The 11417-nt window shown below is 47.0% G+C and overlaps 1 protein-coding gene across 3 annotated transcripts in view; it reads left to right on the top strand.

The window, feature by feature from the left end:
* LOC124140326 (ubiquitin carboxyl-terminal hydrolase 47-like) overlaps positions 1-11417 on the top strand; it is a 63345-nt gene that overhangs the window by 43843 nt on the left and 8085 nt on the right. For all 3 annotated transcript variants that reach the window (XR_007218286.1, XM_048383717.1, XM_048383718.1), the window contains 4 exons: positions 7911-8041; positions 9378-9425; positions 10339-10469; positions 11076-11147. Coding sequence is in view for 2 of the 3 variants with exons in the window: in XM_048383717.1 (XP_048239674.1) it covers positions 7911-8041; positions 9378-9425; positions 10339-10469; positions 11076-11147 (382 nt within the window). In the remaining variant the exon portion in view is untranslated. The remainder of the gene's footprint in view (positions 1-7910; positions 8042-9377; positions 9426-10338; positions 10470-11075; positions 11148-11417) is intronic.

Genomic DNA, 11417 nt, shown 5'->3' on the forward strand with positions numbered 1-11417 from the left:
TACTTAGGCTGGTCACTGTGGGCAAGTTAGCTGCAGAGATCTTGAGTGCTAGGGTACAGGTGTTTTCTTCTACTTAGACTGGTCACTGTGGGCAAGTTAGCTGCAGAGATCTTGAGTGCTAGGGTACAGGTGTTTTCTTCTACTTAGACTGGTCACTGTGGGCAAGTTAGCTGCAGAGATCTTGAGTGCTAGGGTACAGGTGTTTTCTTCTACTTAGACTGGTCACTGTGGGCAAGTTAGCTGCAGAGATCTTGAGTGCTAGGGTACAGGTGTTTTCTTCTACTTAGACTGGTCACTGTGGGCAAGTTAGCTGCAGAGATCTTGAGTGCTAGGGTACAGGTGTTTTCTTCTACTTAGACTGGTCACTGTGGGCAAGTTAGCTGCAGAGATCTTGAGTGCTAGGGTACAGGTGTTTTCTTCTACTTAGGCTGGTCACTGTGGGCAAGTTAGCTGCAGAGATCTTGAGTGCTAGGGTACAGGTGTTTTCTTCTACTTAGACTGGTCACTGTGGGCAAGTTAGCTGCAGAGATCTTCAGTGCTAGGGTACAGGTGTTTTCTTCTACTTAGACTGGTCACTGTGGGCAAGTTAGCTGCAGAGATCTTGTGTGCTAGGGTACAGGTGTTTTCTTCTACTAAGGCTGTAACTGTGGGCAAGTTAGCTGCAGAGATCTTGAGTGCTAGGGTACAGGTGTTTTCGTCTACTTAGGCTGTAACTGTAGGCAAGGATGCTGCAGAGATCTTGTGTACTGGGTACAGGTGCTATAGAGATCTTGTGTGCTGGGTACAGGTGCTATAGAGATCTTGTGTGCTGGGTACTGGTGCTACAGAGATCTTGTGTGCTGGGTACGGGTGCTATAGAGATCTTGTGTGCTGGGTACATGTGCTATAGAGATCGTGTGTGCTGGGTACAGGTGCTATAGAGATCTTGTGTGCTGGGTACATGTGCTATAGAGATCGTGTGTGCTGGGTACAGGTGCTATAGAGATCGTGTGTGCTGGGTACATGTGCTATAGAGATCGTGTGTGCTGGGTACATGTGCTATAGAGATCGTGTGTGCTGGGTACGGGTGCTATAGAGATCTTGTGTGCTGGGTACATGTGCTATAGAGATCGTGTGTGCTGGGTACAGGTGCTATAGAGATCTTGTGTGCTGGGTACAGGTGCAATAGAGATCGTGTGTGCTGGGTACATGTGCTATAGAGATCTTGTGTGCTGGGTACAGGTGCTGCAGAGATCTTGTGTGCTGGGTACAGGTGCTATAGAGATCGTGTGTGCTGGGTACATTTGCTATAGAGATCTTGTGTGCTGGGTACTGGTGCTATAGAGATCATGTGTGCTGGGTACAGGTGCTATAGAGATCGTGTGTGCTGGGTACAGGTGCTATAGAGATCTTGTGTGCTGGGTACAGGTGCTGCAGAGATCTTGTGTGCTGGGTACAGGTGCTACAGAGATCATGTGTGCTGGGTACAGGTGCTATAGAGATCTTGTGTGCTGGGTACAGGGGCTGCAGAGATCTTGTTTGCTGGGTACAGGTGCAATAGAGATCTTGTGTGCTGGGTACTGGTGCTATAGAGATCTTGTGTGCTGGGTACAGGTGCTATAGAGATCTTGTGTGCTGGGTACAGGTGCTGCAGAGATCTTGTGTGCTGGGTACAGGTGCAATAGAGATCTTGTGTGCTGGGTACAGGTGCAATAGAGATCTTGTGTGCTGGGTACAGGTGCTATAGAGATCTTGTGTGCTGGGTACAGGTGCTGCAGAGATCTTGTGTGCTGGGTACAGGTGCAATAGAGATCTTGTGTGCTGGGTACAGGTGCTATAGAGATCGTGTGTGCTGGGTACAGGTGCTATAGAGATCTTGTGTGCTGGGTACAGGTGCTGCAGAGATCTTGTGTGCTGGGTACAGGTGCAATAGAGATCTTGTGTGCTGGGTACTGGTGCTATACAGATCTTGTGTGCTGGGTACTGGTGCTACAGAGATCTTGTGTGCTGGGTACAGGTGCTACAGAGATCTTGTGTGCTGGGTACAGGTGCTGCAGAGATCTTGTGTGCTGGGTACTGGTGCTATAGAGATCTTGTGTGCTGGGTACAGGTGCTATAGAGATCTTGTGTGCTGGGTACTTGTGCTATAGAGATCTTGTGTGCTGGGTACAGGTGCTATAGAGATCTTGTGTGCTGGGTACTGGTGCTGCAGAGATCTTGTGTGCTGGGTACAGGTGCTGCAGAGATCATGTGTGCTGGGTACAGGTGCTGCAGAGATCCTGTGTGCTGGGTACTGGTGCTATAGAGATCTTGTGTGCTGGGTTCATGTGCTATAGAGATCTTGTGTGCTGGGTACAGGTGCTGCAGAGATCGTGTGTGCTGGGTACATGTGCTCTGGAGACCTTGTGTGCTGGGTTCAGGTGCTATAGAGATCATGTGTGCTGGGTACATGTGCTATAGAGACCTTGTGTGCTGGGTTCAGGTGCTATAGAGATCTTGTGTGCTGGGTACATGTGCTATAGAGACCTTGTGTGCTGGGTTCAGGTGCTATAGAGATCATGTGTGCTGGGTACAGGTGCTATAGAGATCTTGTGTGCTGGGTACAGGTGCTATAGAGATCTTGTGTGCTGGGTACATGTGCTATAGAGATCTTGTGTATTGGTACAGGTGCTATAGAGATCTTGTGTGCTGGGTACAGGTGCTATAGAGATCTTGTGTGCTGGGTACTGGTGCTACAGAGATCATGTGTGCTGGGTACAGGTGCTGCAGAGATCATGTGTGCTGGGTACAGGTGCTGCAGAGATCTTGTGTGCTGGGTACAGGTGCTGCAGAGATCTTGTGTGCTGGGTACTGGTGCTATAGAGATCTTGTGTGCTGGGTTCAGGTGCTATAGAGATCTTGTGTGCTGGGTACAGGTGCTGCATAGATCGTGTGTGCTGGGTACATGTGCTATAGAGACCTTGTGTGCTGGGTTCAGGTGCTATAGAGATCATGTGTGCTGGGTACATGTGCTATAGAGACCTTGTGTGCTGGGTTCAGGTGCTATAGAGATCGTGTGTGCTGGGTACATTTGCTATAGAGATCTTGTGTGCTGGGTTCAGGTGCTATAGAGATCATGTGTGCTGGGTACAGGTGCTGTAGAGACCTTGTGTGCTGGGTTCAGGTGCTATAGAGACCTTGTGTGTCGGGTTCAGGTGCTATAGAGACCTTGTGTGCTGGGTTCAGGTGCTATAGAGATCTTGTGTGCTGGGTACATTTGCTATAGAGATCTTGTGTGCTGGGTTCAGGTGCTATAGAGATCATGTGTGCTGGGTACAGGTGCTGTAGAGACCTTGTGTGCTGGGTACAGGTGCTATAGAGATCTTGTGTGCTGGGTACAGGTGCTATAGAGATCTTGTGTGCTGGGTACAGGTGCTATAGAGATCTTGTGTGCTGGGTACTGGTGCTGCAGAGATCTTGTGTGCTGGGTACAGGTGCTATAGAGATCTTGTGTGCTGGGTACAGGTGCTATAGAGATCTTGTGTGCTGGGTACAGGTGCTATAGAGATCTTGTGTGCTGGGTACAGGTGCTACAGAGATCTTGTGTGCTGGGTACAGGTGCTATAGAGATCTTGTGTGCTGGGTACAGGTGCTATAGAGATCTTGTGTGCTGGGTACAGGTGCTATAGAGATCTTGTGTGCTGGGTACAGGTGCTATAGAGATCTTGTGTGCTGGGTACAGGTGCTATAGAGATCTTGTGTGCTGGGTACTGGTGCTGCAGAGATCTTGTTTGCTGGGTACAGGTGCTATAGAGATATTGTGTGCTGGGTACAGGTGCTATAGAGATCATGTGTGCTGGGTACAGGTGCTATAGAGATCTTGTGTATTAGTACAGGTGCTATAGAGATCTTGTGTGCTGGGTACTGGTGCTATAGAGATCTTGTGTGCTGGGTACAGGTGCTATAGAGATCTTGTGTGCTGGGTACTTGTGCTATAGAGATCTTGTGTGCTGGGTACAGGTGCTATAGAGATCTTGTGTGCTGGGTACTGGTGCTGCAGAGATCTTGTGTGCTGGGTACAGGTGCTGCAGAGATCATGTGTGCTGGGTACAGGTGCTGCAGAGATCCTGTGTGCTGGGTACTGGTGCTATAGAGATCTTGTGTGCTGGGTTCATGTGCTATAGAGATCTTGTGTGCTGGGTACAGGTGCTGCAGAGATCGTGTGTGCTGGGTACATGTGCTCTGGAGACCTTGTGTGCTGGGTTCAGGTGCTATAGAGATCATGTGTGCTGGGTACATGTGCTATAGAGACCTTGTGTGCTGGGTTCAGGTGCTATAGAGATCTTGTGTGCTGGGTACATGTGCTATAGAGACCTTGTGTGCTGGGTTCAGGTGCTATAGAGATCATGTGTGCTGGGTACAGGTGCTATAGAGATCTTGTGTGCTGGGTACAGGTGCTATAGAGATCTTGTGTGCTGGGTACAGGTGCTATAGAGATCTTGTGTATTGGTACAGGTGCTATAGAGATCTTGTGTGCTGGGTACAGGTGCTATAGAGATCTTGTGTGCTGGGTACTGGTGCTACAGAGATCATGTGTGCTGGGTACAGGTGCTGCAGAGATCATGTGTGCTGGGTACAGGTGCTGCAGAGATCTTGTGTGCTGGGTACAGGTGCTGCAGAGATCTTGTGTGCTGGGTACTGGTGCTATAGAGATCTTGTGTGCTGGGTTCAGGTGCTATAGAGATCTTGTGTGCTGGGTACAGGTGCTGCATAGATCGTGTGTGCTGGGTACATGTGCTATAGAGACCTTGTGTGCTGGGTTCAGGTGCTATAGAGATCATGTGTGCTGGGTACATGTGCTATAGAGACCTTGTGTGCTGGGTTCAGGTGCTATAGAGATCGTGTGTGCTGGGTACATTTGCTATAGAGATCTTGTGTGCTGGGTTCAGGTGCTATAGAGATCATGTGTGCTGGGTACAGGTGCTGTAGAGACCTTGTGTGCTGGGTTCAGGTGCTATAGAGACCTTGTGTGTCGGGTTCAGGTGCTATAGAGACCTTGTGTGCTGGGTTCAGGTGCTATAGAGATCTTGTGTGCTGGGTACATTTGCTATAGAGATCTTGTGTGCTGGGTTCAGGTGCTATAGAGATCATGTGTGCTGGGTACAGGTGCTGTAGAGACCTTGTGTGCTGGGTACAGGTGCTATAGAGATCTTGTGTGCTGGGTACAGGTGCTATAGAGATCTTGTGTGCTGGGTACAGGTGCTATAGAGATCTTGTGTGCTGGGTACTGGTGCTGCAGAGATCTTGTGTGCTGGGTACAGGTGCTATAGAGATCTTGTGTGCTGGGTACAGGTGCTATAGAGATCTTGTGTGCTGGGTACAGGTGCTATAGAGATCTTGTGTGCTGGGTACAGGTGCTACAGAGATCTTGTGTGCTGGGTACAGGTGCTATAGAGATCTTGTGTGCTGGGTACAGGTGCTATAGAGATCTTGTGTGCTGGGTACAGGTGCTATAGAGATCTTGTGTGCTGGGTACAGGTGCTATAGAGATCTTGTGTGCTGGGTACAGGTGCTATAGAGATCTTGTGTGCTGGGTACTGGTGCTGCAGAGATCTTGTTTGCTGGGTACAGGTGCTATAGAGATCTTGTGTGCTGGGTACAGGTGCTATAGAGATCATGTGTGCTGGGTACAGGTGCTATAGAGATCTTGTGTATTAGTACAGGTGCTATAGAGATCTTGTGTGCTGGGTACAGGTGCTATGGAGATCTTGTGTGCTGGGTACAGGTGCTATAGAGATCTTGTGTGCTGGGTACATGTGCTATAGAGACCTTGTGTGCTGGGTACATGTGCTTTAGAGATCTTGTGTGCTGGGTACAGGTGCTATAGAGATCATGTGTGCTGGGTACATGTGCTATAGAGATCTTGTGTGCTGGGTACATGTGCTATAGAGATCTTGTGTGCTGGGTACAGGTGCTATAGAGATCATGTGTGGTGGGTACAGGTGCTATAGAGATCTTGTGTGCTGGGTACATGTGCTATAGAGATCTTGTGTGCTGGGTACAGGTGCTATAGAGATCTTGTGTGCTGGGTACAGGTGCTATAGAGATCGTGTGTGCTGGGTACATTTGCTATAGAGATCTTGTGTGCTGGGTTCAGGTGCTATAGAGATCATGTGTGCTGGGTACAGGTGCTGTAGAGACCTTGTGTGCTGGGTTCAGGTGCTATAGAGACCTTGTGTGTCGGGTTCAGGTGCTATAGAGACCTTGTGTGCTGGGTTCAGGTGCTATAGAGATCTTGTGTGCTGGGTACATTTGCTATAGAGATCTTGTGTGCTGGGTTCAGGTGCTATAGAGATCATGTGTGCTGGGTACAGGTGCTGTAGAGACCTTGTGTGCTGGGTACAGGTGCTATAGAGATCTTGTGTGCTGGGTACAGGTGCTATAGAGATCTTGTGTGCTGGGTACAGGTGCTATAGAGATCTTGTGTGCTGGGTACTGGTGCTGCAGAGATCTTGTGTGCTGGGTACAGGTGCTATAGAGATCTTGTGTGCTGGGTACAGGTGCTATAGAGATCTTGTGTGCTGGGTACAGGTGCTATAGAGATCTTGTGTGCTGGGTACAGGTGCTACAGAGATCTTGTGTGCTGGGTACAGGTGCTATAGAGATCTTGTGTGCTGGGTACAGGTGCTATAGAGATCTTGTGTGCTGGGTACAGGTGCTATAGAGATCTTGTGTGCTGGGTACAGGTGCTATAGAGATCTTGTGTGCTGGGTACAGGTGCTATAGAGATCTTGTGTGCTGGGTACTGGTGCTGCAGAGATCTTGTTTGCTGGGTACAGGTGCTATAGAGATCTTGTGTGCTGGGTACAGGTGCTATAGAGATCATGTGTGCTGGGTACAGGTGCTATAGAGATCTTGTGTATTAGTACAGGTGCTATAGAGATCTTGTGTGCTGGGTACAGGTGCTATGGAGATCTTGTGTGCTGGGTACAGGTGCTATAGAGATCTTGTGTGCTGGGTACATGTGCTATAGAGACCTTGTGTGCTGGGTACATGTGCTTTAGAGATCTTGTGTGCTGGGTACAGGTGCTATAGAGATCATGTGTGGTGGGTACATGTGCTATAGAGATCTTGTGTGCTGGGTACATGTGCTATAGAGATCTTGTGTGCTGGGTACAGGTGCTATAGAGATCATGTGTGGTGGGTACAGGTGCTATAGAGATCTTGTGTGCTGGGTACATGTGCTATAGAGATCTTGTGTGCTGGGTACAGGTGCTATAGAGATCTTGTGTGCTGGGTACAGGTGCTATAGAGATCTTGTGTGCTGGGTACAGGTGCTATAGAGATCATGTGTGGTGGGTACAGGTGCTATAGAGATCTTGTGTGCTGGGTACAGGTGCTATAGAGATCGTGTGTGCTGGGTACAGGTGCTATAGAGATCATGTGTGCTGGGTACAGGTGCTATAGAGACCTTGTGTGCTGGGTTCAGGTGCTATAGAGATCATGTGTGCTGGGTACAGGTGCTATAGAGACCTTGTGTGCTGGGTTCAGGTGCTATAGAGATCTTGTGTGCTGGGTACAGGTGCTATAGAGATCTTGTGTGCTGGGTACAGGTGCTATAGAGATCATGTGTGCTGGGTACAGGTGCTATAGAGATCATGTGTGGTGGGTACATGTGCTATAGAGATCATGTGTGGTGGGTACAGGTGTTTTCATAGATGGCTAGAAGTATAGTTTGATGCCAATAGTTGTAGCAGTAGTGTCACATTGGTTGGAAGAGTGTGTAGGTATGGTATGTGATAGGATGATTCACCCTGGTCGTTGTTGGTATGCCGGTATGTCCACATTGAAGATACACAGTTATATCTGTATCTGAACCTGTGTGTGTCACTACAGTACTACAGTACTCCGCCTGTTTAAGGATTGAAGTTTTGTTTTATCCTCTACTCTAGCTCCTGAGCTGATGACGTCCATGTCCCAGCTTGCTCTCTACATCAGGCGATGGCACCCATCAACGTACGAAATTGATCCATTCCAAGAAATAGTTCTCAACCAGCAGACAGTGGAGGAACTCAAACTTAGGGTAAATATCACTCACTCGCTCACTCGCCCACTCACTCACTCCCTCTCCCACTCACTCACTCACTCACTCGCCCACTCACTCACTCCCTCTCCCACTCACTCACTCACTCGCCCACTCACTCGCCTACTCACTCACTCACTCACTCACTCACTCACTCACTCACTCACTCACTCACTCACTCACTCACTCACCCACTCACTCACTCATGCCCTCACTCACTCACTCACTCACTCACTCACTCACCCACTCACCCACTCATGCCCTCACTCACTCACCCACCCAAACACTTACTCACTCTCTCACTCTCTCACTCACTCACTCACTCACTCACTCACTCACCTTCATACATGGAACTCAGGTGAGTCGGTTGGTCAGCTGTCCAGTGGTTCTTCATCAGGTCATACACAGAGCTTGCCGTTCTTCCTTACATCCTTCCGCCCACCCAAACCTCACTCAATCACCCGTTCATTATAAGCATATTTGGATAACATTTATTGTATCTTCACCATTCTGACATTGAAGATGTCGTACGAGGTGAGTTAATGGATTGGATGGTCTGACAACATACTCTGACCACTGTCAGAATTCCGGGTGAGAATTTGTCTCAATCAACCTCAGCTTGTTGTACAAGGTGACTTGATTATTTACAGGCCGTCATCTTACAGCTGGAAGATTGTTGAGTGCAGCATTAGACAACAAACATGTAAACTCTACTGCAACAGTTCTCAGCTCCCTGGGGAATATACAACCTAAGCCGCCTGTTTGGTGCTAGAAGGTTAATTACATTGCGATCTCATCCTACCGGGTACCCATTCACTGCTGGGTGAACAGAGGCACATTTCGAACAAATCCACTTGCCCAAGGAGACAACACCTGTGGTACATGTGGTTCAGTGTGGGGCAGGACTGAAGCCCTAGAAACTTGCAGGAAACAAGCTGCCTACCACGGACACCCATCCAAGGACTCTCCGTGACCGAAGTTGCTTAACTTCACCGGATTTGTTACCTGTGACCTGTGCATAGGACCATATGCCAACTACAACAGCCCCTTGGGCATGCCAGAAACCTATGATAGTGGGTTCGAATCCCGGTTTACCCCAATTATGTTTCTAGGTTTGTCAGCACCATACCCGTGCTCATGGGTTTCACTGAAGTGGTAAACGTCTGAGACCTGCATCACTTTAGGCTTTCCTCCCACATTAAACTGACACGCTATGATATAACTGGAATACTGTTTAAAGCGGCGTCAAACCCAACTCACTCACTCACCCATAGTGTTGGTACGAGTATATTACTTAATCAAGTCTGTTTGTACAGCCTTTTGCTTCATGTTCCAGATAGCCGAGAAGAGTCTTGTCCCAGGAGAAAACGTGGACTTTGCCAAGGTAAGGACAGTACATGTATAAGCTTGTTACCATCCTTCGTGTCATAATGTCACAGAACTCTGAGTGAGACCAGGTCGGCATGCTTGTTGTATGAGCTGACTAAGATGGAGATCGTGTTCTGATGGCAGTCGGCAGCCCCTGATGGCATGGACCTAGGCTCATGCTGTCAATCGTTGTTTGCCTAATCCAGACTGGATTATTTGGCTGAAATATTGCTGAGTAAGCAGTCTTTAACATAGGCCTTTGTACCTGTTCTGTAACTTGCAGTTCAGAGTTCAATACATAGTTTAAATGAATATTCTGCCATGAATTTGGAAATTACTTGATTACTGGTTAAATCACATTAACCTCTTCTAACTAAAACAGCCCATTTGACAGCCGCATCACTGCATAAGCTAATATTCAAAGAATAGTTCCCTTTTTTACTCATTGTAGGCATATTTAAATAATTTTATCTACAATTATAGGTTACAAAATGCAAAGTTGCAGTTACTGCACTATTCAAAGGATTTGTGACAATACATTTTTCTGTAGAAAACACTATAGAAACTACAAAGAGAATGTATTTTAAGTTTGGGGGACAACAGAGAGTTTGGAATTTGGTGCTTTTCTATATACGACTGTGATGTCTTATCTTTTGCATCACAATGAGCAATATGATGTCATAACGGTGACGTGCGGTGTAGAACAAAAGCTTTGCAAAGCTTGCTCATGCTGAGCGTTCGGTTCCAAATTCAATTAAACACGGTTAAATCTACAGGTTACCTAGCTCTACATTGAAAACACAATATGTCTCCTAAGTAGAGCTGTGTTGGAGTCGGTGGGTAGAGCCTCTTTGTGGTCCTCATATTGTTGATTAAGTCAGATGCTAGGTGTGGCCGTGGTGTGAGGTACTCATGCTTCCTGTTGACAGGGCAAGGGCACGTTCCCGTGTGAGACATCGGTACTGGAGATACAACAAGATCTCGACTGGAACCCTCAGGTCTCCACCCTCAACGTGTGGCCTCTCTATATCTGTGATGATGGACATGTGATATTTTACAGGTGAGATGGGATAAGTAATTACATGTGAGATGGGATAAGTAATTACAGGTTGAGATGGGATAAGTAGAGGCATGTGATGTAATTTCAGGTGTGATTAAATGAGTACAGGTGAAACATATGATTCAATTACAGGTGTACCCGTGAAGATCCGGGGTAAAATAGGTCTTCAGCAACCCATGTCTGCCGTAAAAGGCGAATATGTTTGTTGCTAGAGGCAACTAACGGGATCGGGTGGTCAGGCTTGGTGACTTGGTTGATGCATGTCATCGTATCTCAATTACGTGGATCGATGCATGGATGAATAGAAGCATCAATATTAAGAATGGAAGTTAATGAATCCTTGACATAACCCAAATGTATTTTATAAATATGTCTGACAGTGTGGACTTACAGGGTCTAAATACTTGTAAAACATGACTGTTTCTTTCTCTGCTGCCAAAAGGACTTCCCTTTAATGACACAAGCTCACTGTATAATGTGTTCTATACACACAAGGTTTAAACTCACCCCCCAACAGAATCACAAGTCCATCCTTGCTGCCCTTTCTTCACGTGGAAGTGAAACTCAGGTGCCATTCTCATAAGCTGTCATGACTTCCTGTTTCAGGGATAAAACTGAAGAAATAATGGAGCTCTCGGAAGAAAAGAAGAAGGAAATTCAGCAGAAAGAAAATATCAGGTATTGTTATGTAGTTAGTGGTAAAATTTAAATATAACTGATCACTCAATGTCATGTTATGAGATAAATACAACATGACTTGACAGATTAACTGTAGTCATAAAAAATAATTGTGTTTGAGTGGTATGTGTTATTTGACACGAAAGGACAATTATCCTCCATTATTAAAACTTTATGAGCAAGATAAATGAAGCAAAAATGTCTTTTAAAGTATCTTCTGAAAAAAAAAAACAATTACAACAAATCACTTGTTAATTGAACCTAACTTTG

The sequence above is a fragment of the Haliotis rufescens genome, unplaced genomic scaffold (genome assembly GCF_023055435.1).
Source record: "Haliotis rufescens isolate VD_foot unplaced genomic scaffold, xgHalRufe1.0.p SCAF_5, whole genome shotgun sequence".
Lineage (NCBI taxonomy): Eukaryota > Metazoa > Mollusca > Gastropoda > Lepetellida > Haliotidae > Haliotis > Haliotis rufescens.